Source organism: Phyllostomus hastatus, unplaced genomic scaffold (assembly GCF_019186645.2).
Source record: "Phyllostomus hastatus isolate PE091 unplaced genomic scaffold, TTU_PhHast_1.1 phas_scaffold_93, whole genome shotgun sequence".
NCBI classification, from domain to species: Eukaryota; Metazoa; Chordata; class Mammalia; order Chiroptera; family Phyllostomidae; genus Phyllostomus; species Phyllostomus hastatus.
In genome coordinates, this window is record NW_025334042.1 from 39,912,626 (window position 1) to 39,936,966 (window position 24,341).

The window sequence follows — 24,341 nt, forward strand, 5'->3', positions numbered from 1 at the left end:
CAACAGGTGTAATGCGGTCCTTATGACTACTCACATGCTCAGGATAAAAGAGCATAACTACACTTAAGTAATTTTATTACTATCTTAGCAGGACTGACTATACTTAAAATCTTAATCATTAAATTCCTTGATAATAAACAAAAGCCCTAATCAAATAAAACAGGCAGAAGTTGTTTTAGTTTGTGAGTTTTCCCAAATAATTTTCTGCCTTCTAAATGTAATGCTCTTTATAACGTCCTCTAACATTATGTCCTATTTACTTACATTTTAATATATTCTTAAGTAAACTGTGCAAAATAATTTAGGTGAACAAAAACAACCAGCTGTTTGTGCTAACAAAGAAATGCTTTACTAATCTGCAGATTAATTTTGGCTTGAGTTTTGATATCCTGAACATTTTTAAATCCATTTATTGAGAAACTAAAATGAAAACAAAAATTCAATATTTAAGCCACCTTTGCACAGCCTTCTTTGATGAGACAGATGAAGGCTCCACGAAGTTGGACTTTGCTATGCAGTTGATATTCATTCATGGGATGCAAAGTCCTGAATAATACATCCCAGAGGCTGCCTGGTACATCTGATGACCAGAAAGGTCGTTGTAAGGGCTCAAGAGTTTTGTGTTATCTGTACATCCAATGGTTTTACATAACCTTCTATTTCTGAATGGAAATTTAGAGTTGGCTCCATATGTAAAATCACAAATGATACCTAGTCTTAAAATGCTCAGGCTGACTCCTTTTCTACTCCATCTCCCCACATGTTCAAGCCCAGGAGAGGAATTGGATAAAAGCCAACATTTCCCTCATGCTGTCTATATACATTTAGCAGACTCTCCCTCAGCTTCCTTCTCTCTAAAAATCAGACTAATTCTAGTCTCTCTACAGACTGCACAGAATTATTCAGTTTCAGATTTCATTGCAACATCTAGTTACAGCCATAAACCACCTCAAGACACGAAAATGGACAATCATTGTACTACACTGAAGTATAACATGTCCTAAATCCTATAATATTTTACCTTTATTTTGAAACTATAATAAATATATACTAAATTAATATCCATTTCAAAGAAAAGATTTTCCCTGTCTTCTAAATGTAAAGCTGCTCAAAATCTAAAACATTTATGTTTAAGCATTATGTGTCGAGGACCTTCTGAAAAATCTGTAACACTACAGACTTTATCTCCAGGAAAATGAACAGATGAAATTTTGCATGAAATTTCAGAAGAGATGAATGGCTCTGGATCTAGATTTAAAACCTGCTTTATGCTATTATATGCATAACCTCAACATTTATCTAAGAAGTCATTTAGATATTTTACTGGGATTTCTCTTTTCTCATGTTGACATCTCATTTCCATAAGTGGGCTCTGAGCTCTGGAGAGACAGGTGTCACACCATGTCCGTCTGTGTATAATTCATGTGATTTTGAGCACAAGGCCTAATGCACAGATTAAAAGTCCTGATAAGATATTTGGGAGGTTCACTGACCAAAGACCTGTATGAATTACATCAGCTAAGGGTAGCACCTTCTTTTAAAACAATAAAACACCTGTATGGTGAGCACATAGGGCCAACTAACATTTATGACAATTAATATCTGACAGATCTTTCTTTGAACCACAACTTAAGCACATCTTCAAGACATTTTTCACCTCCAGACATCAGATCTGTGTATTTTATGTTGACAAGCGGGCAAAACACACATTCTCAGTTCCAAGTTAAGGCAATTCACCTGGGTAGTCTAGAGTGGGCGAGGGGACCTCCTTTTAAAAAAAAATACTATTGATATTAAAAGTACATATAAGTAATTACTAAAAGCATGTACATTTCTTTGTAAAGAAAATAATGTTCATTCGAATATTAACAGAGCATATCTTTAGGTATAAGCATATGGAGATGTCTGAACCTTCTGAACTTCATTATGAAATATCTGATAAAGTCTTACTGAAAACATAAATATAGCAAAAAACATATAAATTAAGTTTTAAATCTCATATATTTGAGCGGTTTTTTTGAGAAGACACAATTGTAACTATCATTCACAGGAGATAAGAAGAAGACTTCATGGAATAGGAGACACGTGGCCAACTGAATAAACAACTCACCATAAACGTGCAGGGTTATGCCTACTTTCACAAAGTTAGAGAAGCTTGCCCTCTCTAAAAGCACTGCTTCAGTGCATCAAAGCCTCTTCAGATACCACCTGAGACAGCAGTGGCATGGATTATTTCTGTCCATGAGATCATGTCTCACAACAATAAGGTCTTCTACCATAAACCCAAGATAAACTCATTTTCTGATAGATTAAACACCAGTTTTCAATGAATTCTACATAGACTCTACTGGGCCGTGACTGACACAAACCATATTAAGTAGAAATCTTAAAATACAATATATAGGCATATTTCTAATTTTGAGCCTTGTAAACATCTTACTTCAGCATAATAAATAAGAACTTATTTAACATGGAAGTGAAATTAAATGTGGTATAGCCTTTATTCAACTGGAGTCCTAAAGAGGTTATTCTCAGAGCTGTATTCCTAACATAATACAACAAATTCACACAAATGTCACTATAGATATAATGAATGTTTTTTCATGCCAGTGTCACTCACCCTTGCCTGCCTGCACCCCCTCCCCCAGGCTTTTCAAAATGTATTTCATACACAGAGTCACTGTTCTGGTTGTTTATTTAATTAACATGACAGCCCAGCATACACAGCATTTCTTTCAGTTCTACAGTTTTAACTTTTTACACTTCAGACTCAATACAGAAAGAGTAAAATTACTGTTTGACTGCTTCTAACCTCTGTAAATTTATATAGATTCACTAACTATTTCTGTCAGTTAAAACAGTTTTTCAGTATGCTTTAAATATCTGTATTCACGAAGTAAAATCACAATTTTGTCCCCATACACACACAAAAAAATTCTTTTCCTTCGCCTTTCCCAAGGGATAAGAAAATCTTGTTTTTCCTTTTTAATATTTACAGAAGTTGACATTAATTAATTTTAATTCTGTCAGCAGGTCATAAATAATCAATATTATTCTTTGTATCAGCTGAGTTACACTACTGAAACTCGACAGACCTAGAATTTAATTAAAAACCCATAATTGTTTCTGAAATTTATTCAATTTGAGATATGTTATGTTATAGTAAAGTGTATTTAGGAACTTAAAGGACAATATATTTTATATTTTCAAAAGAATACTTCTGTATTTCATAACTGTACTATAAATGCAAGTAAGTTATACTTTTTACCAAAGACATAACAAGGCCTACCACATGTCTACCATCAAAACTCATACCTACTTCTTCTATTTTTGTTTTACTGTTTCAGTTGTTTGCTTTTTTGCTTGAAAATAGCTTTCTTACGTCTGTGAGGAAACACTTGATTCTACCTTTGATAACCAATCACCAGCCTCCATTACACTCCTACAAAAATCGTTTTTTGCCAAAGATGTTTAATTGAGAAGTTTAGGAAAATTATTTTGATTTTTAATTACATAATATAAAGTATAGAGCTGCTCATTTCTGACTGATATTGTATCTATCACAACAAAATTTGTAATTAAGTGGTACAAATGCATTCATGAAGAGAGGCCTATGCCTTGTGTTTATTTTATGTGAAACCATAGGCAAAAATATTAAATAATTTCTACTATGTAACTGAATGAAATGACATTGGCTTATAATCTTTCAAAAATTAATGTGTAAGGTGGTCACAATAATTAGAGAGGAATGACTAGCCAATTTTGTTCTTTGATGTATAAAGAATAGGCTCAGTGGTGTGAACACCAGCCTGAGAATCTAAAGGTCGCCAGTTCAATTCCTAGTCAGGGCACATGCCTGGGTTGCAGGCAAGGTCCTTGTTTGGGAGCATGCAAGAGGCAACCAATCGATGTTTCTCTAGAACATTGATGTTTCTCTCCTCTTTCTCCCTCCCTTCCCCTCTCTCTAAAAATATATGAATAAAATATTTTTTTAAAAAAATTAGAGAATAGAGACATCCCTTTAAATACAATTCCCAAGTGGTAAAACTGCATAATTGAAATTTTATGTTGAAAAGTATATTTATTAATCATATAATATCTAATAATATAAGAAATTCTAGGTACCTCTAAAATACAATTCCCAAGTGGTAAAACTGCATAATTGAAATTTTATGTTGAAAAGTATATTTATTAATCATATAATATCTAATAATATAAGAAATTCTAGGTACCTCTATATTCCAGTGTTTGGAGGATACAGGGGTAACTTGAGAGAGATATGCCTGCTCTTGGATGTGAACATCTACTTAGAAAAGATACATACACCCTAAGGGAAACAGCTGCCTTCCTAACACTACACTGCCAAACAAAAAAGTACAGTAGAACACACTGATCCTCAAAATCACCCTCAGCCTTGGGGATTCTGGGCTGATAGGACTGAGCTAAAAGCCACACAAGTGTTACAAACTTTGTCTACTCTTCACTGAGGATAAAAATACCTTGACCTGCATTGAAACACACCCGGTTTCAGATTAATTCAGTGACTAAAGACTAGACCTATGTCTCCTTTCTTTGCTTGAACTCATCTTCATCATCAGTGCTATAAAACTCAATTCCATGTGTAATATTCAGTCTATATTCAATTATGGTTCAGGAAGGACAGGAGGGAGAGAGGGAAGGAAATCTGTCACTTGGTTTGTCTTATGACAATTTTATCATCCACTCTCCTTGACCTTCTGGAATTGAGTCATTGAAGACAGATAGCTCACAAGCAAGTGGCCACTATCATTCATGTGGAAAAGAAAAGGCTGGAATTCTCTCACCTTTAAACCTCACAATGAGCAAAGTCCAATAAATTTTCAAGAGGCCTCTGCCGGATTCTCTGTGCTTTGTCTTTACACCTCTATTTAAAATTCACTTGTTGCCTGCATATTGTCTTGAGTTGGGAGTAGACATTCTTTCAGAAAAGAACTCCTAGTCAGGTAGCATTCCAAGGAATGTCATACACGTGTTTGATAATTATTTTGATTCCTGATAAAGTCTGCAGACGACAGTGGTACACTTTGCACCCTTAACCAGAAGTTTGTTTCCTTATGATAAAGCAGGTAAGCCATTTACTATATTGCTCCTGAACATTTCAGTTATGCTAACGAATGAGATATTGCCCTATCTCATAAAATACTGTTCCACGTTAGCTGCCATCCACCCTAAACAATTACACTCAGCAACAACTTGAATGCGTCATATATAACAACTAGTCTTCAGTAATATGTAACATACTCACTCGTGCCCTCATTAAAACATCAAGGATCTAAAACATCAAGGAGCCAAATGTAACAGTGTTTTCCCATCAAACCATATAAGATAAAGTCTCTCATTTTAGAATATTCTTCATAAACACAAATTTACAAACATAGTACCCAAAAAATGATCAAAATAGATTACAAATATGCATTTTAACAATATTAGTCAGCAAAACATTTAAAAATGCAATGTGCAGTTATTTTTTCATAAGTTTTCCAATAACCAATGAAAATCTATGGGTTAATTAACACTACCGGTTAATTCATCTAAACACCTTCTTATCTTAAATACACCCTTAACTCCTTAACTTCTAAAAGTTAATGTGGAACTTCATAAATTTAATTTTAGGGGCTAAATGATACTAATTTGGAGGCAAGTTACAATACTTATGATTAAATCACAGATTTGCCTTATGGTTCAATTTTGCAACGATCATATCACATTTCCCCACAAGATAAGGAAAAGTGTGTTCTAAACATATTAAGGCTAGTGGTATTTTCACTTAAAAGACATTCTCTCCTGTAACAGGGAAAAATGTGTTTTCCCCCTAATTTATTTAAATTATCTTAAATGTAGCTTACTTTATTTTGATGATTTCAAATTTTCTACCAAATCTAAGTATCAGTCAGTGCCCTGTTTTTAACTTGACTCTTAAAACTTCACGTTGAAAACCCACTCTCACGCTTAAACCCACAAAACATTTGCTTTATCTAAATGAACAGCTAAATAAGTACATTTGTTTTAAAATAAACACAGAGGCTATGATGCTGGCATCCATTCTGCTAAATAATGTCAAACAATCACAGTCTGTGTAATCAGCTCCATTTCGGAAACAGGCTAGCCACCCACACCATATGGTGACTGCTGTTTCTTAGAAATATCTAAATGATTATCCACAGAATAACCTGAAAAGAAAATGCTTACTATACCTTAGGATATCCTCTCCCTCCCTGAAGTTGTCCTAATAGTGCCATAAATAGGCACAAATTTAAGTGGGAAAAGTGTAAATTTCCACTTGTTGTACATAACCAGCTTCCACCACCCACACCGCAAGTGTCAAATCTGCTTGTAATAGAGGTAAAAACTTAAATACACCTTTTCAGATACAATTTGAATTTAAAATGGTATTTGTTTTTTATGCCCATTATAGCAACTATATTCAATGGTTTTAAAAAGCTTAATGATTATAAGGAGTTTCATCTCCCAAATTCACTGAACTTTATCTAGAACTTCACTCACAATTCTAGACTTCTCCTCCTCCTCCTTCTTTCTGAAAAATTTATATCACCAGCAATCTTAGAAATGTCCTCCTGAATTAGTGTTTCCTATGTAACCTGTATAAATCTATTTGAATTTCTAAATATCTACTTGAGTAGGTAGGTACTACGGAGAATTCTTTTTAGTGGACACAAACAGCACAGTTCATGAGTTCGACAAATTCTGAAGTTCACACAAGTTTATTGCTCCCCAAACTGAAGTTTATAATTATGATACAAAACTCATTACCATGTAATAACATATGCCCTCGGATTACATTTACAAACAACCTGGGCACTACCAGATAGTCTCTTCAAGTAACACCCACTGCAAAACCAGAAAGCGTGTGTATCAATACATCACCTTCAAACACGCCCTGATTTACTTTCGAATCCTTTTTGCTGATTTCCATAAATGTTTACCTGTCACTTTAGAATTCAAAATTTTATTAAACAAAATGGAAAGAAACCTAGTAAAATCCACGTGTTTAAAAAAAATCACCCACAGCTGAAATGCTAAACTTAATTCGAAAATCCCTACTAAAGCAGAAAAGTATGAGTGCACTTACAAATGTAAGGAAGCCATACACCAGGTGTAGCAGATCTAAAAAGCTGGCCCAGCTGTGGAAGAAACTGCAGGCAAATACCATCTAGTTTATGTCTTAATTGTGTTCCTGTTGTTCAGGTTATAAAATATTGCCTGAGAGAGGGAGAAAAACTCGCTAGTTTTCTGATGTTTGAAGTTAAACCACTTTTCTAGGGTATCTTTCCTTTAGTTCCCAGCGTTCACATTCCCTCCACTTCGCGCGTTCCCAAAGGTTTCGAGTTCTCCCGAGAGGCGAGAGAGGGGTCCCACCAGTGCTTACCTGTTCTCTTGGTATGCAAGGCAGGGAGGTCCTCCGATGGGACTTGCTGCTGCAGCCCGACATCTCGGCTGACACCACGGAGCTGGACCGCCTCCTCCTCTTTAACACCGGGATATCTTCCTTGGTTCCAGCAGTCAGAGACCCAAAACGCTCCCTCGTGGCCGCCTTCTCGGGCTGCGGCAAGATCTGCTCCACGTACCTGGCCAGGAGGATCCCCAGCAAGCCGGCCAAGTACGCCAGGTAAGGTCTCCAGGCAACGTTGAACCTCTCTAAGGAAATGAGGGACACGGTCCTGACCGCGCTAGTCAAGGCGATCATGAGGACGCCCAGCCTCAGCCTCAGCACCAGCCATGTCACGGCAGCCAAGCAGCTGAGCACCACCCCCGCGGCCGGGAGCGAGAGTAAATGATCCTCCCCGACGCCCAGCCCTATCTGGACTAGCGCTTCCCCGCCGCAGCAGGCGGCCAGCAGCGCGACGGCCAGAGGCAGGCGCACCCCTGCACGCAGGAGGTACAAGCCCATCCAGAAGAAGGCACACAGGAGACTGAAGAGCAGCGCCGTGGGCTGCAGCCAGGGGCTGAGCGGCGCACCGCCCCCGGGAGCACCTCCCCGAGGCCCCGGGAAGACGCCCCCTTCTGCTCCCGGGGGCGCTTCCTCCTCCTCCTCCGCCGCCGCCTCCTTACTCTGCTCCGGGTCGCAGCCGATCTCCCCGCGGACGAGCCTTACCAGCAGCGCCAACAGAAAGGACAGGGACCCCGCGCACAGCGCGGAGGAAAGTTTCCGCGAGCGCCGGAGCGGCTGCAGCACCAGGTCTCCCCAGCAGCCACGGCTGTTGCAGTCCCGCGGCGAAGAGGGGCCAGGGCGACCCCGGCAGTCCGGGCCCGCCGCAGGGGGTTGACTCGCCCCACCTTGGCCGGGCTTGTCATTGATTCGGGCGAGCTCGCGGGGCGCTGCCATGGTGTGCCCTCTTCTCGGACTCCCCGAGCAACCCCCTCCCCCCAACGCCCCGACCCCAACGTACACACACACCCCCGCTCTCTTCCCAGTCCCACCCTCGGGATCTCTCCACTCCCCTGGCTCACAAACCACCAAAAGTTTCAGCTTTCGAATAACTCCTGGAGAATCCTAGATGCTCCAAGGAGACGCCTTCAAGTTAAAACCTAACACAGGCAGAAACACACTTCCTCCTTTTCTCACTTTGAAACGCTTTTAAAAATTCTCTGCTCCACCCCCAGCCCGAATGATCCCCTCCGGGGTCTCTTCCCACTTCAGGATCTTAAAGGTTGCCGGTAGCGCCGGGCGCGCGGGGGCCGTAGACGCTGGAGGATCCCGGGGCGAAGGGCAGGCTCGGGGCCATCTCGGGCGCAGCTCGGCGCCGCGCTGCTGCGCGCCCGGCCGGCGGCAGATGTAGGTCCCCTTCTCTTCCTTCCTGCAGCTCTTTCTCTATCACTCCTTCTCTCTGCTCGGCCGGTCCAACCCCGCACGGCCCCAGGAAGCAAACCGCCATTCCCAGGGGCAGAAAGCAAAGCCTCCCCTGCGTCTGTCTGTCCGGTTCATGGCATAGGATGGAAAATATGGAGAGGGGGGCTGAGAAATAACCAAGAAGTTCCTAAGTCCCGTCGGAGAGAGACACAATCCGAGAGAAGAGAGGCTGCCGCCAGAGAAGGGAGGGAGGGAGGGAGGGAGAGCGATCGAGCTGGAGAGGAAGGGAGGGTGAGAGGAAAGGGAAGGTAAGGGAGAATGAGATTTACTCTTTTTTCTCCCTTTCTTTTTAGTGCGAGGTTGGTGGTAATTGGTAGTTTTGCAGAGGGAAGCAAGTGGAGGTCACCGGTTAAAACTGTATTTAAAAAAAAAAAGTAGGCAACTGGAGTGATCTGCAATTCCGCTTTCTTTCTTTAAGGCAACTCCCTAGGAACGCTTTCCCAGCCTAGCTCCCGCCCCCTTCCCTGGAGGAGGCGCCGCTCTTCGCTCCCTCTCTCCTCTCCCCAGAGTGGGGCCCGCACCTTCAGCCCCCTGGAGAAAGGGTTGCTGCAGGGTGTCCACCGCCCATCTCGCCCCGGCTTTGGGGTGCGCGGTTCTGCGGCTGGCCCTCTGAGCTTTCTAGGACGTTGGAAAAAAGAAGACTGTGCGTGGCCACTTGGCAGGAGATAAGAACAACATACTTCCTACTGTCATTAAAGATGACAGCCACATCTGTCTGAGTCATTCAAAGATGCTCCTAGGTCTTCAAGTCAGTTACAGCTTCAAGGTCTTTATTTCAACGGAAATCTCAAGCCTTTCCTGTTGGTTCAAATGGTGGAAAATCTCAGCAAATCACACCATATTATTATAAAAGAGAAGGGGGAGGGGCATTCTTTTTTTTTTTAAAATTGCTACCTAAAAAATCCAGTGTACGAGAGTATTAGCCAACAGTTGGTGGTGGTGGACGGTAAATTACACTGAGATTTAGTGACCCTAGCCTCCAGAAGGTTTGCAAAGTTTGAAACCCAAATAGTCAGTACTATAAAGAAATGTCAAGGGGAGTTGGTGAGGTGAGGTAGGTTAACACTAGAAAAGATCTCAGAAGACTGTAGGGTTGTGAAATACTATGTCTACCTTGAAGAAAGCTTATGAGAAAAAAATCAGTTACTAATCAGAGCCTAGTTACTAATGCTTACAGAGTGCCCTACTCATGTACTGTAGTAACATATTGAGAAACTAAAGGAAAGTGTTAAAGTTAACTTTTTCAGCAGGTTATGAAAATAATTCAATATCTGTTCGATGGACTTTCTAAAATCCATCAGTGTTGGGGGCTAGTTTCTTTTTACACTTAGAACAAGAACATGAGAGTTCACTCTTGTTCATTTTTAATGACTACCTCAGATGTCACTTGCCTTCAATAATAACAATATCAATAATCAACTTTGTTTTAATTGTCTTGACATTCCAGGTTAAAGAGTGCTTGTAGCCTGGAATATTTAGATAATTGGTTCAATATGCCACTCTATTTTGTGTGTAGAAATGAAGCAATATAAAGAAAAGCCAAAGGAGATTCTTGAGATAAAATTAATTCATGGAGGTAGGAGAGAAGATGACTTAAGCCTTAAACTTACCTTCATGGGAAACAGCCTGCTCTAGTTAGAGGCAGGTATTAGTATTAATGTTAATATTATGACATAAACAGATATGAGGAGCTGTGATGATACAGCATCTCCCATCAGATGTCCAAAACTGTGCTACCACATGGAAAACTAGTTGGGCAGCTAGTCAACAGCAGTGAGCACCATCTGTTTAATAATTAAGGAAACAGGAGCAGCAATGTCTTTGCCAAAGACAAATGAGCCCCCTAGCATGATGCACATACTTTTTTGAGTTTCCTTTTTAGACATATGATTCATATACCAGAGTCTACCTGGGACACTTCAGAGTAAAATCTTTGATTACAAAATCATGCTATATGCATTGGTATCAAAAATAGCATATTAAAATTTAAAAAAAACTGTACATATGTCAAGATTAGGATGAAAGACAGAGAGTGAGGGAATTGTAATATTTCAATTTTCTCTGTCCCCAACTTCCACAATTATCTCGGTTCTTTAGAAAAAAAATCAACCATAAACTGAACTTGCAAGAGATTAAATGAAGACATTAAAAAACTGTAACAAAGGGAAAGAATGGCATTTGTTAATGGCAGCAAAACAAAAATACTAGGACTGTATGTTAAACAATGACATCCTTGAGGCGCTGCATAGTACTACAGAGGGAGTGACCTATCATCTGACCTTCTCCCCATTCTCAATGAAAATTGCAACCAGAAAGTGTTTCGCCCCCACAAAAAAGAAAGAAGGTAGATTCCACCCATTCTCCCCCATTACCATTCAGAACCTGGAAGAAGATAAATGAAAACAAAATGCACTTAAAGAGACAGAGAAAGCTATACTAACAAAGGAGTGGCTAACATTGTATGAAGCATATTGAATGAAGTAAGATCCAATACATAAAGTGGACATTGAGCAATTAAACAGAAATAATAACTGCCCATTTTCTACAGATACTGATGAGTCCTAATTTAAGAAACTGACAACACTGCCAAAGGATAAGAAAAGTGTGACGCACAAAGAAAAATAGAATGTGGAAATGGAAAGAAAAACTCAAATGACTTGGTAAAGTTCCCCACTTAGACAAATCTAGGGAATGTGTTTTCTTAGTACTTCGTAAAGAGGATCTAGAAATTAACCCCATGCATATAATTTGCACTTGGTCAAATACAGTTATGCTTAAGAGACTTCTACTGTTACATTTAAAAATTCACACTTTGTAGTATGAGTTCACTCATTCTCCACTACCTACCTGACCTCTAGACATGTATATCCGAAGGGTATCTAAAACATAATGTCCCCAAAACTAAATCCTTAATGTCAAACTCCCTCCCTGTTCTTCCACCACCAACCGTCACACACCCAAATTATTTCTCCTCAGTTCTCCCCATCCCATGATAAAAACAGAACAACCTTCCTAGTTGTTCAAACCCCAAAAGAGGGCATTGCCCGCAATCCCTTTTTCTGTTTACCTTGCTTTGCTTCCAGTCGATTAGCAAGTCCATTCAATTCTGTCTCTAAAATACATCCTGAGTCCATCTACTTTTTTCCATCCCTCTTATAACAACCAACCAAAAATCCCTCATTACCCCTAGATGGGACAACTGTAATAACTTTCTAACTACCCTTGCTCTCCTACCATTTATTTTCTCCACAGCAGCCAGGAGACTTGTTTTAAAATGGAAATCACACCCTGGCTGGTGTAGCTCAATGGATTGAGTGCAGGCCTGTGAACCAAAGGGTTGCCCTTTGGATTCCCAGTTGGGGCACATGCCTGGGTTGCTGGGCAGGTCCCCAGTAGGGGGCGCTCAAGAGGCAACCACACACTGGTGTTTCTCTCCCTCTCTTTCTCCTTCCCCTCACTCTAAAAAGAAATAAATACAATCTTAAAAAAAATATATGTAAATCAAATGATGTCACTTTCTGCTTAAAACCTTCCAATGGTTTTTTTGCTAGAGATAATATTTTATTTTTTAAACATATTTCATTACATTAGCTATTACAGTTGTCCCCTCTCCCCCCCTTTATTCTACTCTGGCCTGCACACCCCCTCCCACCTGCATTCCCCCTCACCTTAGTTCATGTCTATGGGTCGTACATGTAAGTTCTTTGGCTTCTATGTTTCCTATACTATTCTTACCCTCCCCCTGTCTATTTTCTACCTACCATTTATGCTACTTATTCTCTGTACCTTTCCACCCTCTTTTCCCCTCCTATTCCCCCATTTATAACCCTCCATGTGATCTCCATTTCTCTGGCTCTGTTCCTGTTCTAATTGTTTGCTTAGTTCGTTTTTGTTTTTTTTGGTTCAGTTGTTGATAGTCGTGAGTTTGTTGTCATTTTAATGTTCACATTCTTGATCTTCTTTTTCTTATATAAGACGCTTTAGCATTTCATATAATAAGGGCTTGGTGATGATGAACTCCTTTAACTTGACATTATCTGAGAAGCACTTTATCTGCCCTTCCATTCTAAATGAAAGTTTTGCTGGATAGAGTAATCTTGGATGTAGGTCCTTGCCTTTTGTGACTTCTTTCCAGCCCCTTCTTGTCTGTAAGATTTCTTTTGAGAAACCAGCTTATAGCCTTATGGGAACTCCTTTGTAGGTAACTGTCTCTTTTTCTCTTGATGGTTTTAAGCTTCTCTCCTCATTTTTTATCTTGGGTAATATAATTATGGTGTGCCTTGGTATGTGCTTTCTTGGGTTCAACTTCTTTGGGGCTCTCTGAGCTTCCTGGAAGTCTATTTCCTTTGCCAGATTGGGGAAATTCTCCTTCATTATTTGTTCAAATAAGTTTTCAATTTCGTGCTTTTCCTCTTCTCTTTCTAGCACCCCTATTATTCATATGTTGGAATGTTTAAGGTTGTTCTGGAGCCTCTCCTCATTTTTTGAATCCTTGTTTCTTCATGCTGTTCTGGTTGAATGTTTATTTCTTTCTTCTGATCCAAACCATTGATTGGAGTCCTTGTTTTCTTCCCATCCCTGTTGGCTCCCTATACATTTTCCTTTATTTCACTCTTCATAGCCTTCACTTTTTCCTCTATTTGCAACCATACTCAAACATTTCTGTGAGTATCCTGATTACCAGTGTTTTGAACTGTGCATCTGATAGGTTGGCTAACTCTTTATCACTTGGTAGTAATTTTTCTGGAACTTTGATGTGTTCTTTTATTTGGGTCATTTTGTTTTGTTTTGTTTGTTTGTTTTTGCTTTGGTGCACCTGTTATGTAGTAAGGGGTGGAGCGTTAGGTATTCACCAGGGTGGGGCAACCCAGGATGCTGCATTATGGCACTGTATGTGAGAGAGGGGTCCAAGAGGGAACAGTGCCACTTGCTCTGCTCTCTGTCAGCTTTCAGTCATTTCCTTCTCTATCTGCAAGAAAATTGGGCCCTTCTGGTGCTGATTCCTGGGTGGGTGGTTCTGTATACATTCTAGGATCCTGTGGGTCTCTCCAATGAACTCTCCTGTGGGGCAGGGAGTTTCTCCTGCAGCCACAATGCCTACAGGTTCTTTCAGTCAGAGGTTAAGGCTTTATTTCCCCACGCTGGAACCCTGGGTTTCACCGTCTGTCTTGCTCCTCCGTTTCTCCTCCCAGTTTATCTGCACATGAATGTGGGACTGCCCTGTCCTCTGGCCACCACCTTGCCACACATTCTCTCTGCCACAGCTGCCCATCTCCACCTCTCCTACTGGTCTGGATGAATGTTTCTTTAACTCCTTGGTTGTCGGACTTCTATGCGGTTTGATTTTCTGGCAGTTCTAGTTGTTTTTTGTTTTTAAATTTGTGTTGTCCTTCTTTTGGTTGTGTGAGAAGGCACAGTGTATCTACTTGTGCCTCCATCTTGGCCAGAAGTCCCAATGTTTCCCACTGCACTTACAGAACCCAGTCTTCACAGCAACCTACAAGTACCTTCATAATCTTTCCAAGCCAACCTCTGTGACCTTTTCTATTCTAATTCTCCTATTTCACTGTCAAATATGGTAGCCACTAAACACATGTGGGTTGTTGGACACTTGAAACATAGCTGGTGCCACTGAGCAACTGAGTTTTTGTACGTTATTTCAATAATTTAAATTTTAGTAGCCTCACGTGGGTAGTCACTTCTGATGGAGAGTGCATATCTAGCCCCTCAAGCCATCTTTCTGTTCTTTAACATATCAAATCAAGAACCCTGTTCAGAACCTTGCTATCTACAGGTCTTTAAAATATCTGGCTCCTTCTGCTCCATCAGGTCTCTCCTCAAATATTACCATCTCATAAAGGCTGTTCCCCAATAATCTTATCAAGGAGTCTTGGGACTCCATGTGCATATACATATTTTGTGACTCACTATCACATTACTCTGTTCCATTATATTTGTAGCATTTATAACTACCCAACATGGCTTGTTCATTCACTTGGTTTCTTATTTATGATTTATCTTCCTTCACTAGGGTCTAACTGCCGTGTGAACAAAGACCATGAAGGTCTTTGTCTGTATATCTCCAATGACCAGATGAGTGCTCGGCACATGGGAGAAGCTCCATGCATACTTTCTGAGTAAATACTTGATGAACTAACAAGTGAATAAAGTCAATGAATAAAGGATGAAAGAAAAAAATTAAAATCTCCATTATCTTTTAAAGTCATAAGTTCTCCACATATTTTTACATATAATTTGCCAGATTCCTCAACACCTTGTGTGCCCAGACTCTGTTGTCCAGAGTGGACCAGCAGGCAAAATCATGCAAACAGCACTTTTTAAAGAACGTTGCTTTTTAAATAACGGCTACATAAATTAATCATTTATAAGAGAAATACATGTTTTTTGAAGCTTTGTATTGATTCTCAGATGACATGTCTATAATCCACAGCAGTTTTCAGTTAGGAACACGGAAAAGGCAGTTTAAGCATATGCATCTAGGTAGTGAGTTGGCTGAGAAATCCAGAATTAGCAGATGTCTGAATGTAAGTTACTCATATCATAATCTGTGATATAGTCTCCAGTTGTATGGGAGGACAAGCCTACTTTCTAAGCAGGCAAGAAATCCTGGGCCATGAAAGCAGGACACAGAGTACGTAAGTCAAACAAAAGAACATGAATGCATTTATTATATATCTGTTTATTTATATGTATACATTTATTGTATATCTGCTATATGGGTATACAAATAGCAAAATACTATAAATAGCATGAGCTTTAAAATTGCTTATCTTACTATTTTAAAGAGTTTTATTGAAATAAACTATTTGATTTCTCTTCTTAGCACCACCAGCCCACCAAATTTAGTGAAATCTTTCTGTGGTGAGTCAGTCTTGTAGTGTGTGAGATCCATCATTTTCAATTGTATGTGTGTAAATGGTGGTGGAAATATGGGGGTAGCACTGAACGGGAACTGATTTCTGTTCAGTAACAATTACTTTAAAAATAACCCTAGTCAAGGTGACTCAGTTGATTGGATCATCGTCCTGTGCACCATAAGGATGCAGGTTTACTTCCCCGCCAGGGCACATACCTAGGATGCTGGTTCAATCCTGTGGGGTCATGTAGGGGAGTCAGCTGACCGATATATCTCCCTCACATCAATGTTTCTTTCTCTCTCTCAAATCAGTAAGCATATCCTTGGGTGAAGATTTAAAAATTTTTTTAATAATAATCCTAATCTCAAAATATAAACAATATGTTGGTCAAAGCCTGAGAGTTAATCTTGTCTTATTTTTTTCATATCTTTTTCAAATCTTCACTGGAGGATATGTTTATTGATTTTAGAGAGAGAGGAAAGGGTAGGAGGGGGGAGAGAGAAAGAAATACCTGTGTGAGAGAGAAATATCGATTGGCTGACTCCCCCACATGACTGGACTGGGGATCAAATCTACAACCTAGGGATATGCCCTGACCTCGGGTGGAACCGCAACCTTTAGTGCACGGAACAAAGGTCTAACCACTGAACCACCTGGTCAGGGCTTTAATTTTTTAAGACCATCCACTTAAAAAAAATTCTCTTCCACTGCACTCTGGATGGAGCCAGAGAATAATAATATTTTTAAAAATCAGAGAAATTAAAAATTCTGTTGTTGGGAAAGAAGGTGGCCAGAAAGCAATGATAGGGGAAGCACTGGCAGGGATTTTCTGTAACATCATCTTCATAAATAATTTACAGCCCATATTCACTACAGTCTACAAAAGTGGGCCTCTTCATTAAAAGAACACCTCAAGTACTATATCATGAAGAGAAATGAATCTTACTAAAATGTAAAAGGAATATGTAATAGTATTAAAAATCTACTTTAGGGGAGAAGTAGAAGAAAAAAAATACTCTGCCTGCCAAGTAAATTGCTGATAAATTGTCCAAGACTCAGCCCTTACTGACTTCATGATCAAATATCTCACTTCTACAGCTGCTACTAATGGGCAGGCCATCCTAAAATATTAGAACTTAAGGATGATTTGCATTTTTAGAGCATATTTATAGAGAAATATTTGAGGGGTGCCTGAAAGAAAGGAAAATGCAACTATAGACTATTTCTTTTGATATTCCAACACCACTGAGTTTTAAAATTAGTTTTTATTTTACCATCAGAAGTTACAATTGCACCAAAACTATTACTTTTTGTGCATGTGCTAGCAAGATGCCAAGACAAACTTTATATATAGTCCAGAAACATCTTTGATCTGTGAAATTAATCCTCTTTTATATGAAACCTACCAGTTTATTTAAAGGTTAACAAAGTGTTTTGAGCTTCCTTATCATTTTGGAGGACATTATAATCAGCCAAATGTTTAGAATTAGGGAACTGGTGAAAGAAGAGATAAAAGGAAAACATAGAGATAATTTAGTAATTGAAAACCTACCCTGAATAATCTAACACCCACAGCTCTTTTCCTTTCAAATTAATCTGAGAAAGCGCATTTAAAAATAGAATAAAATTATAAAGTGGACTCAAACTCACTCATAAAAGGAATAAATTATACAATTTTATACAATTCTAGAAATATTCTAATACAACACCTATCAGGGGCTTTGCAGATTTTAAATAATTTTATATTTATTATCTTAATCTTCATATGACCCAGAGGAATGAAATTAGCTCAAGCTAATAAAACAGCAAAGACACATAATCCAACTCTCCTGATTCTTGATTCTCAGACTTGCTATTAATTGATACAAGATATAATCTCCCCAAATAATTTGCATTGAAGAGAATTTAGAAGTCACCTTCTGTCTTTGACTAGATAAAAATTTACACCTTAAAATTTTCAGAAATCCCACTACATTTAAAAAATTTTTAATTGTGTTATAATTCACATAACATAAAATTTACCCCTTTGAATTAAGTGTAAAATTCAGTGGGTTTCAGTATATGCAGAAAGTTGTGCAACCACCACTATTGTCTAGTTCCAGAACCTTGTCACAAAAACTGTTCCCATTAGCAGTCACTCCTCATTCCCCTTTCCCGTCACCCCGGCAGCCACTAACCTATTTTCTATCTCTATGGATTCACCTGTTCTGAAAACTTCATGTAAATGAAATATTATGTAATATGTGGCCTTTTGTGTCTGACTTCTTTCACTTAGCATGTTTTCAATGTTCATCCATTTTGTAGCAAGTATTGGTACTCATTTCTTTTTATGGCTGAACAATATTCCATTGAATGGATATTCCACTGAATCATTATAAGAGTTCTTTATATATTCTGATACCAGTCCCTTATCAGCGATGATTTGCAAATATTTTTTCCCATTCTATGGGTTGTCTTGAACTTTCTTGCTGAAATTTTTTTAAGGCATAACAGTTTTAAATTTTAATGAAGACCAACTTTTATATATATTTTCTTTTGTTGCTTGTTCCGTTAGTGTTATAGTTAAGTATTTTATAGTTTTACCTCTTACATTTTGGTCATCGATCCATTTTGAATTAATTTTTGTATATGGTGTGATGTTGGGGGTGGATGATAGCTATCCCAGCACAATTTGTTGAAAGATAATTTTTTCCTAATTTAATTATCTTGGCTCTTCAATATCTTTAAGAAACAGATAAGAGAAAGTTCTTAATCTTAGAAAGCTTCAACATTATATGTCAATTATATCACAATAAAATTGGAAAAATAGAAAGCACTGAAAAATATCTGCTTCTTCTCAAATATATTTCTGCTTTTGAAGAAATGTTAAATAAGACTTTGTTACCTTCTCTACATAGAAACATTTAAAATATTTGAAATCCTTATGAAGCTTTACTTCGAGAGAGAAATCCCCCGCTGGTAGAACAACTTATTGGCCACGTGAATTTTGGCCCTTCGATATTCTTGTAGCCTTCATGCCTGCTTGTCAGCATCGTTCTGGAATGCCGGTTTTGCAGACACAGAGGGCAAAGAGAGACCAAGGAAAAGGGTAGACCACTCCAGATTGGCAGGTGGCAAGTTTAATGAGCAAGGGAACTTACATACAAGGCTTGTCTCCAGCAGCCACAAGACAGGTGGATCTCCACACCTGCCTGCCAGAATTGTAAAAGCTCCGACAGATGCCTTCACTGGGTTCAGTCGCATATACCATCCCGATGATCTCAACAACATATTGTTCTCTAAAGCTTGTCGTTGGGGCAGCTTCTAGTGCAGGGAAAGCCCAAGAAAGCATAATCCAAGGAGTGGAATGGGAACTTTCTGATTGCCTGGGTGCAGCTCCCAGGTCAGTCAGAAATCACATCCTATTGATGACTTCCTCCAATAGTAATTCACATAAACTACCAGGACTCTAAAAAGTAGATTGTAGCAAGAGATAACCTTCTCATTATGGGTTATGAATCTTTCATTGTGCACTTTTGTCAAAAAAAAAGGGTCTCCCAGGTAAAGCAGCATTCCCAGTAAGTTATGTTTAGGCTTTGAAAAGTATATTTGGTAGAATACTAATCAGCAACTAAAAGGAAAACCTATTAATACACATACACTAACTTGGTGAAATCTCCAGGGAATTATGCTGAGTGAAAAAAAAGTCAATCCCCAAAAGGTCACATATTGTATGATACCAGGCATGTAAAATTTTAAGATGAACAACAAATTATAGCAATAAAGAACAGACTAGTGGTTGGCAGAGTTCAGGGAGGGGGTTGAATGGGAGGAAGTATGTGTGTCTGTAAAAGTGCAGCCGGAGGGACCCTTGCTGGGCTGAGGGTGTGCTTTATCTTGAGAGTATTGATGCCGACATACTGCATGTGATACTGTTCTATAGTTTTCCCAGATGTTAAAACTGGGGGAACTGGGTGCATAGGCTTCTCTGAATTATTTCTTACAAGTGCATTTGCATCTACAATACAAAAGAAAAAAGTATGTTTTACATTACCTCTCATACTAGTAAAAGGGGGAATTGCTATTCTTTCTGTGCTTAGTTGTTGTCATTTAAAAAATTTAATGGCTTTCTCTGTATTATTCACATATTGGGATTCTTCTGATGTTTAGGTAATTTGTTTTCAAATAATCACTATATATCATGTAAATAAAATAAATGTATAATTAAAACTATAGGAAATAAAATAGTTTAATCTTTGGGTTATTATATTTTGCCCTAAAAATACTTATAGTTTTATGGTTTCCTTTCAAAGATGATTTATAGACATTGTTCACTATGAAATACATGAAGCAGGTGAAGCAGATATGAGGGTCCAGTTTGGATAGATATAGGAACAGAGGCACGGATACTTCAGGTGACTCATTTAAGATACTCCACAGTTTAGTCTGGATTCCAGGCCTGTTGATGCCATGATTTAGCAATTCCATAGTTTTATCTTTAGGTAAATGTACCTAAAGAATGCTGGCACTTTTCTAGTTATCCTACACTCCTTCCACTTACAATGTTCTTTTTATCTGTAGTTGCATTGGATCTTACAGAATCTAGGGCTACTTGTCTCCTAAATCCTTGCCTCCCCCAAAGCACGAGCCCCAAAGGGCAATCTCATTTATGACCGTGCCATTTCTGGTGGCTTGAAATCAATAACTATGTTGTAAGAGTGTAGCAAAAGTTTTAAAATGCAGCATTAAAAATAATTACCAGTAGAAACTATAGAAAAGAAGTAATCCGTGTCTACAGATAACTCTTATTTCTTCTTAAAGACTTAAACACAAATACAAAAAGCTAAAAACCTATTATTTCACCCACTAATATGAAGTTCAGAAAAGCAGGTGTTATCTGTTGTTCTCTGACAGAAACTGTGAGGCCTTTTTTTTTTTTCTCGTTCTACTGGGCTTTTCAATATAATCAATATTTCACATTCAGGTACCAAGGAAAGAGTGCCATGTTAGTTCATCTGAGTTGTTCTCTGACAGAAACTGTGAGGCCTTTTTTTTTTCTCGTTCTACTGGAACCACACAGCTATGGTAACTTTCCACAGAAATGGCAAATTACATACAGAGCTTAGGCTCAATGGTTTCCTTCAACCAAAATCTAGAAATGGGGTGTTCTGATCTCAGTAAGAATAGTAAGCGAGGCCTGGAAGAAAGCACTGTGGTTCATCCTCCATTCCAGAAACGGAGTGACTCTAAATAAATCCAGGAATGTATAAGCTTTCTCTGATAATCTCCCTCCTCTCCTTAACCTAATCTTTATATTGATTTTATTTTTTGTCACTTTTTTTCTTGTTTGAGGACCTAGTTCACTTACAACTAAGACTACATTTGAAATTCTTGCTGTAATGTTTGTGATTATAATTAATGCATTACATGTTAAGTTAGGGGGGACACATAATTAAGTGTTCTGGAAGTTATAGGTAACACATAGCTAAACAGTCAAGAAAATTTTCAGATTATTCTAAATTAAAATAATTATTATCATTCACTATGTATCCTATTTCATTTCCTACCCCAGTATCAATTATTTGAAGGACTGAAGAAAAGCCCAGAAAAAAAAACACATTAAAATACAAGTCATTTCATCACCTTATATACATACTGGAGCAGTTCCTTAATAATCCTAATTATATAAGCTTATTAAGAAAGGGGATTTATTTTTCATCCACAAATACAAGTATATTGCAATAAGAAAGTTACACTAACAGGTGTTTTGCTTTGCTACTTCATAAAATAAGACTTTAGGATAAAATTTTAAAGCAATCTATCTGAATTTTTTCCCATAAAAATGTTAATCATCTTCCTGAAATTTCCATGTGAATTATTTTTCTAGAAATTACTAAGAAGCCAATATTGCTTCCCAACTGGAAGCAGATTGTAAAACACGAGGATACATCCTTAACCTTATAAAAATGCCCTGGAATGTTTAATGAGCAGAAGTGGTCAGAACCTCAGGCACACATCTCATCCAATAGGTGCTTCTGCAGCCCAGGGCTCCGTAGCCCAGTGCTGGGAGTTGGCTCCGGACCACCTTGGGATGGAAGAGGGCCACCTACTGAATCACCGCCACCACATCCTGCAGCTTCTTCCATCCAAGTCTCCCCTGGGCCCACCCCTGCTGCACTCCCCGGGTCTGAGCAGATCACGGCTTCAGAGTATTTCATTACAAATTTTAAATGTCCAGCCTCTGGTTTTCATATTGCATTTCAAGATCAACATCCTTATTAGCAGAAGTATATTTTTTACTTTAAAATTTTATAACACTTTTTTCCACTGAGAAATTCAAAGCAAGCTACTGAACTTTATTACCACACAGGCAGAAATCCTCACAACACCTCTATGAAGGAGGTGGGGAGAGAGAGAGAGTGCGCTAGAGAGAGAGAGATCACCATTACCCCCTCTTACAAAAGCCCAATCCTTAATAATTAATGAATGAAAAGACATCTTGAATCCAGTGGTCACTGGGAGTAATTGACACATATTTTCTCAGCTGCCTCTAAATTAAAATGGTAATAATTTAACCAATATATTTGGGCTGTCAGCTAAAATAAGTTCCCTCTTGCACCCAAGCAGTAGAACTAAGTGGGATCTGAACAGACTACTCTCTGTTACCACTTGATTGCAGAAAACTCACAGGTTGTGCTCAGTTGTGTAACTGAGGACCTCAAGTCCTGCTCGCATTTAAAACTGCCTTTTTTCTCTGTCCTCACTGAAGAGATCCTGAAAATTGGGAGGACATGGGTTGTATTTGTTTTGCTTTATTTAATTTCCTCTGTCCTCAGGCCTTCCTGGTGTAGAAATTTTTGGTGTCCAAAGGATGACATAAAGTATAAAATAAAATAAATAACACTTTGAGTGATAAAAGCAATAGAGTCCAAATATGAAGACAAAATTTTGTGCCATTCTGGTATAATTCATACTATGGCAGAGCAGTCTGTGGCTTCATATCTAATGTCCCTCCAGTGTGGCGGGTTTCCCAAGCAATTCTCAAACACCAGCTGGTTGTCCTGCAATTCAACTCAACTCTGACACTGTCTACCTGGACATAGCATCATTCCTACAAGGCATCCCCTACCCCCTACTATAGACACCAGTGGAAAGCCTAGGTTATTACCTGTGGTTCTGAACAACCTGCTATAGATTGAAAGTTTCAAATGATTTCCTCCTCATAATCAATCAATTTGTTAAAGAGGCTCACAGAACTCAGAGAAACATTTTACTTACTAGTTTACCAATTTCTTATAAAAGGATATAAACTCAAGAATAGCCAAATGGAAGAAATACACAGGGCAAGGTATGTGGACAGGACCAAAGTTTCCATACTCTCCACCAGGGTGCCATTCTCCCCAGCTCTCCATGCATGTTCACCAACCCCCAAGCCCTCTCCTTTTCAGTTTTTATAGTGGCTTTATTGCATGGGCATGATTGATTAAATCATTGGCCATTGGTTACTCATTCAACCTCCAGGCCCTGTCCCCTCCCTGGAGGTCAGGCAGCAGAGACTGAAAGTTCCAACCCTCTAATCACATGGTTGGTGTTCTTGGCGACCAGCCCCATTCCTAGGTGCTTTCCAAAAGTCATCTTATTAACCTAAAAGACTTCTTCATTGCTCTTGTCACTTAGGAAATCCAAGAGTGTCAGGAGCTCTGTACCAGAAATTGGATGAACACCGAATACATCTTTCATATTATAAATCACAACATCACAGCCCTCATTTATAACAAACACCCCCTCCGTTGTACACACCACTAACTTCTTATTGCTAATCTATGCCTGGGGACTTTCTCTGGCTGTGGAGAGAGAGAGACTGACTGCCACCCCTTTGTACAATCAGTAACAGGTAAGAGAACAGATTAACTTCACACAGGGCAGGAGTGGATCTGGGCAGTGCAAGAGGTGAACTGCTGTAGATATTAGTGTCACGCCAATCAGCACTCACTCTCCCTGAAGATGTCTATAGCCTCTTTTTGTAAATACATGTGCCTACCTGCATAGTGCCTTTCTTTAGCCACAGATCCATGCTCAACCAACGCTTGATGCAGGCCAGAAGCTATGTCCCTGGGAGTTAGTCCTCAGTCAATAACAGATATGAACTATAAATTAACACTGTCTTTCTTCCACCTCAGGTGAGGTAGTTGAGAGATAGCGCTCTGCTCTGCGTCTCTGAAGCTCCCAAGGATTGTGTTTCAGCTGCCCATTGATAGGAATCTGCCGTTCAATTAACTTGCTTTCTTTCCTTTCTTTCATTGCCTCACTTCCACCAGTGCGTTTGGAGGATTATTTCCCAAATAAATTTCTTACATTTAAATCCTTGTTTCTGGGTTCACTTGTTGGAGTTCCTAACTTGAAACAATGACGTTTACTAAAATAAAATTCATAGATAAGGTAACCTACCCACCTAGATAATTTAAAAAATCTATATAATCTTCCAGAAGAAAGCTCACACCTGTCATGATGGCTATTATAAAAAAGACAAGAAATAACAAATGCCAACCAGGATATAGAGAAAAGGAGACACTTTT

The 24,341-nt window shown here is 38.9% G+C and overlaps 1 protein-coding gene across 2 annotated transcripts in view; it reads right to left on the reverse strand.

Moving 5' to 3' along the window:
- The window catches only part of PDE3A (phosphodiesterase 3A), a 275,116-nt gene extending 266,676 nt beyond the window's left edge, over positions 1 to 8,440 (reverse strand). Inside the window, exon 1 of one of the 2 annotated variants that reach the window (XM_045829053.1) lies at positions 7,427 to 8,440. In XM_045829053.1, coding sequence (XP_045685009.1) covers positions 7,427 to 8,383 — 957 coding nt within the window. In that variant the 5' untranslated portion in view covers positions 8,384 to 8,440. The remainder of the gene's footprint in view (positions 1 to 7,426) is intronic. The other variant, XM_045829052.1, reaches the window with a different exon arrangement.
- Positions 8,441 to 24,341: the final 15,901 nt, after the last annotated feature.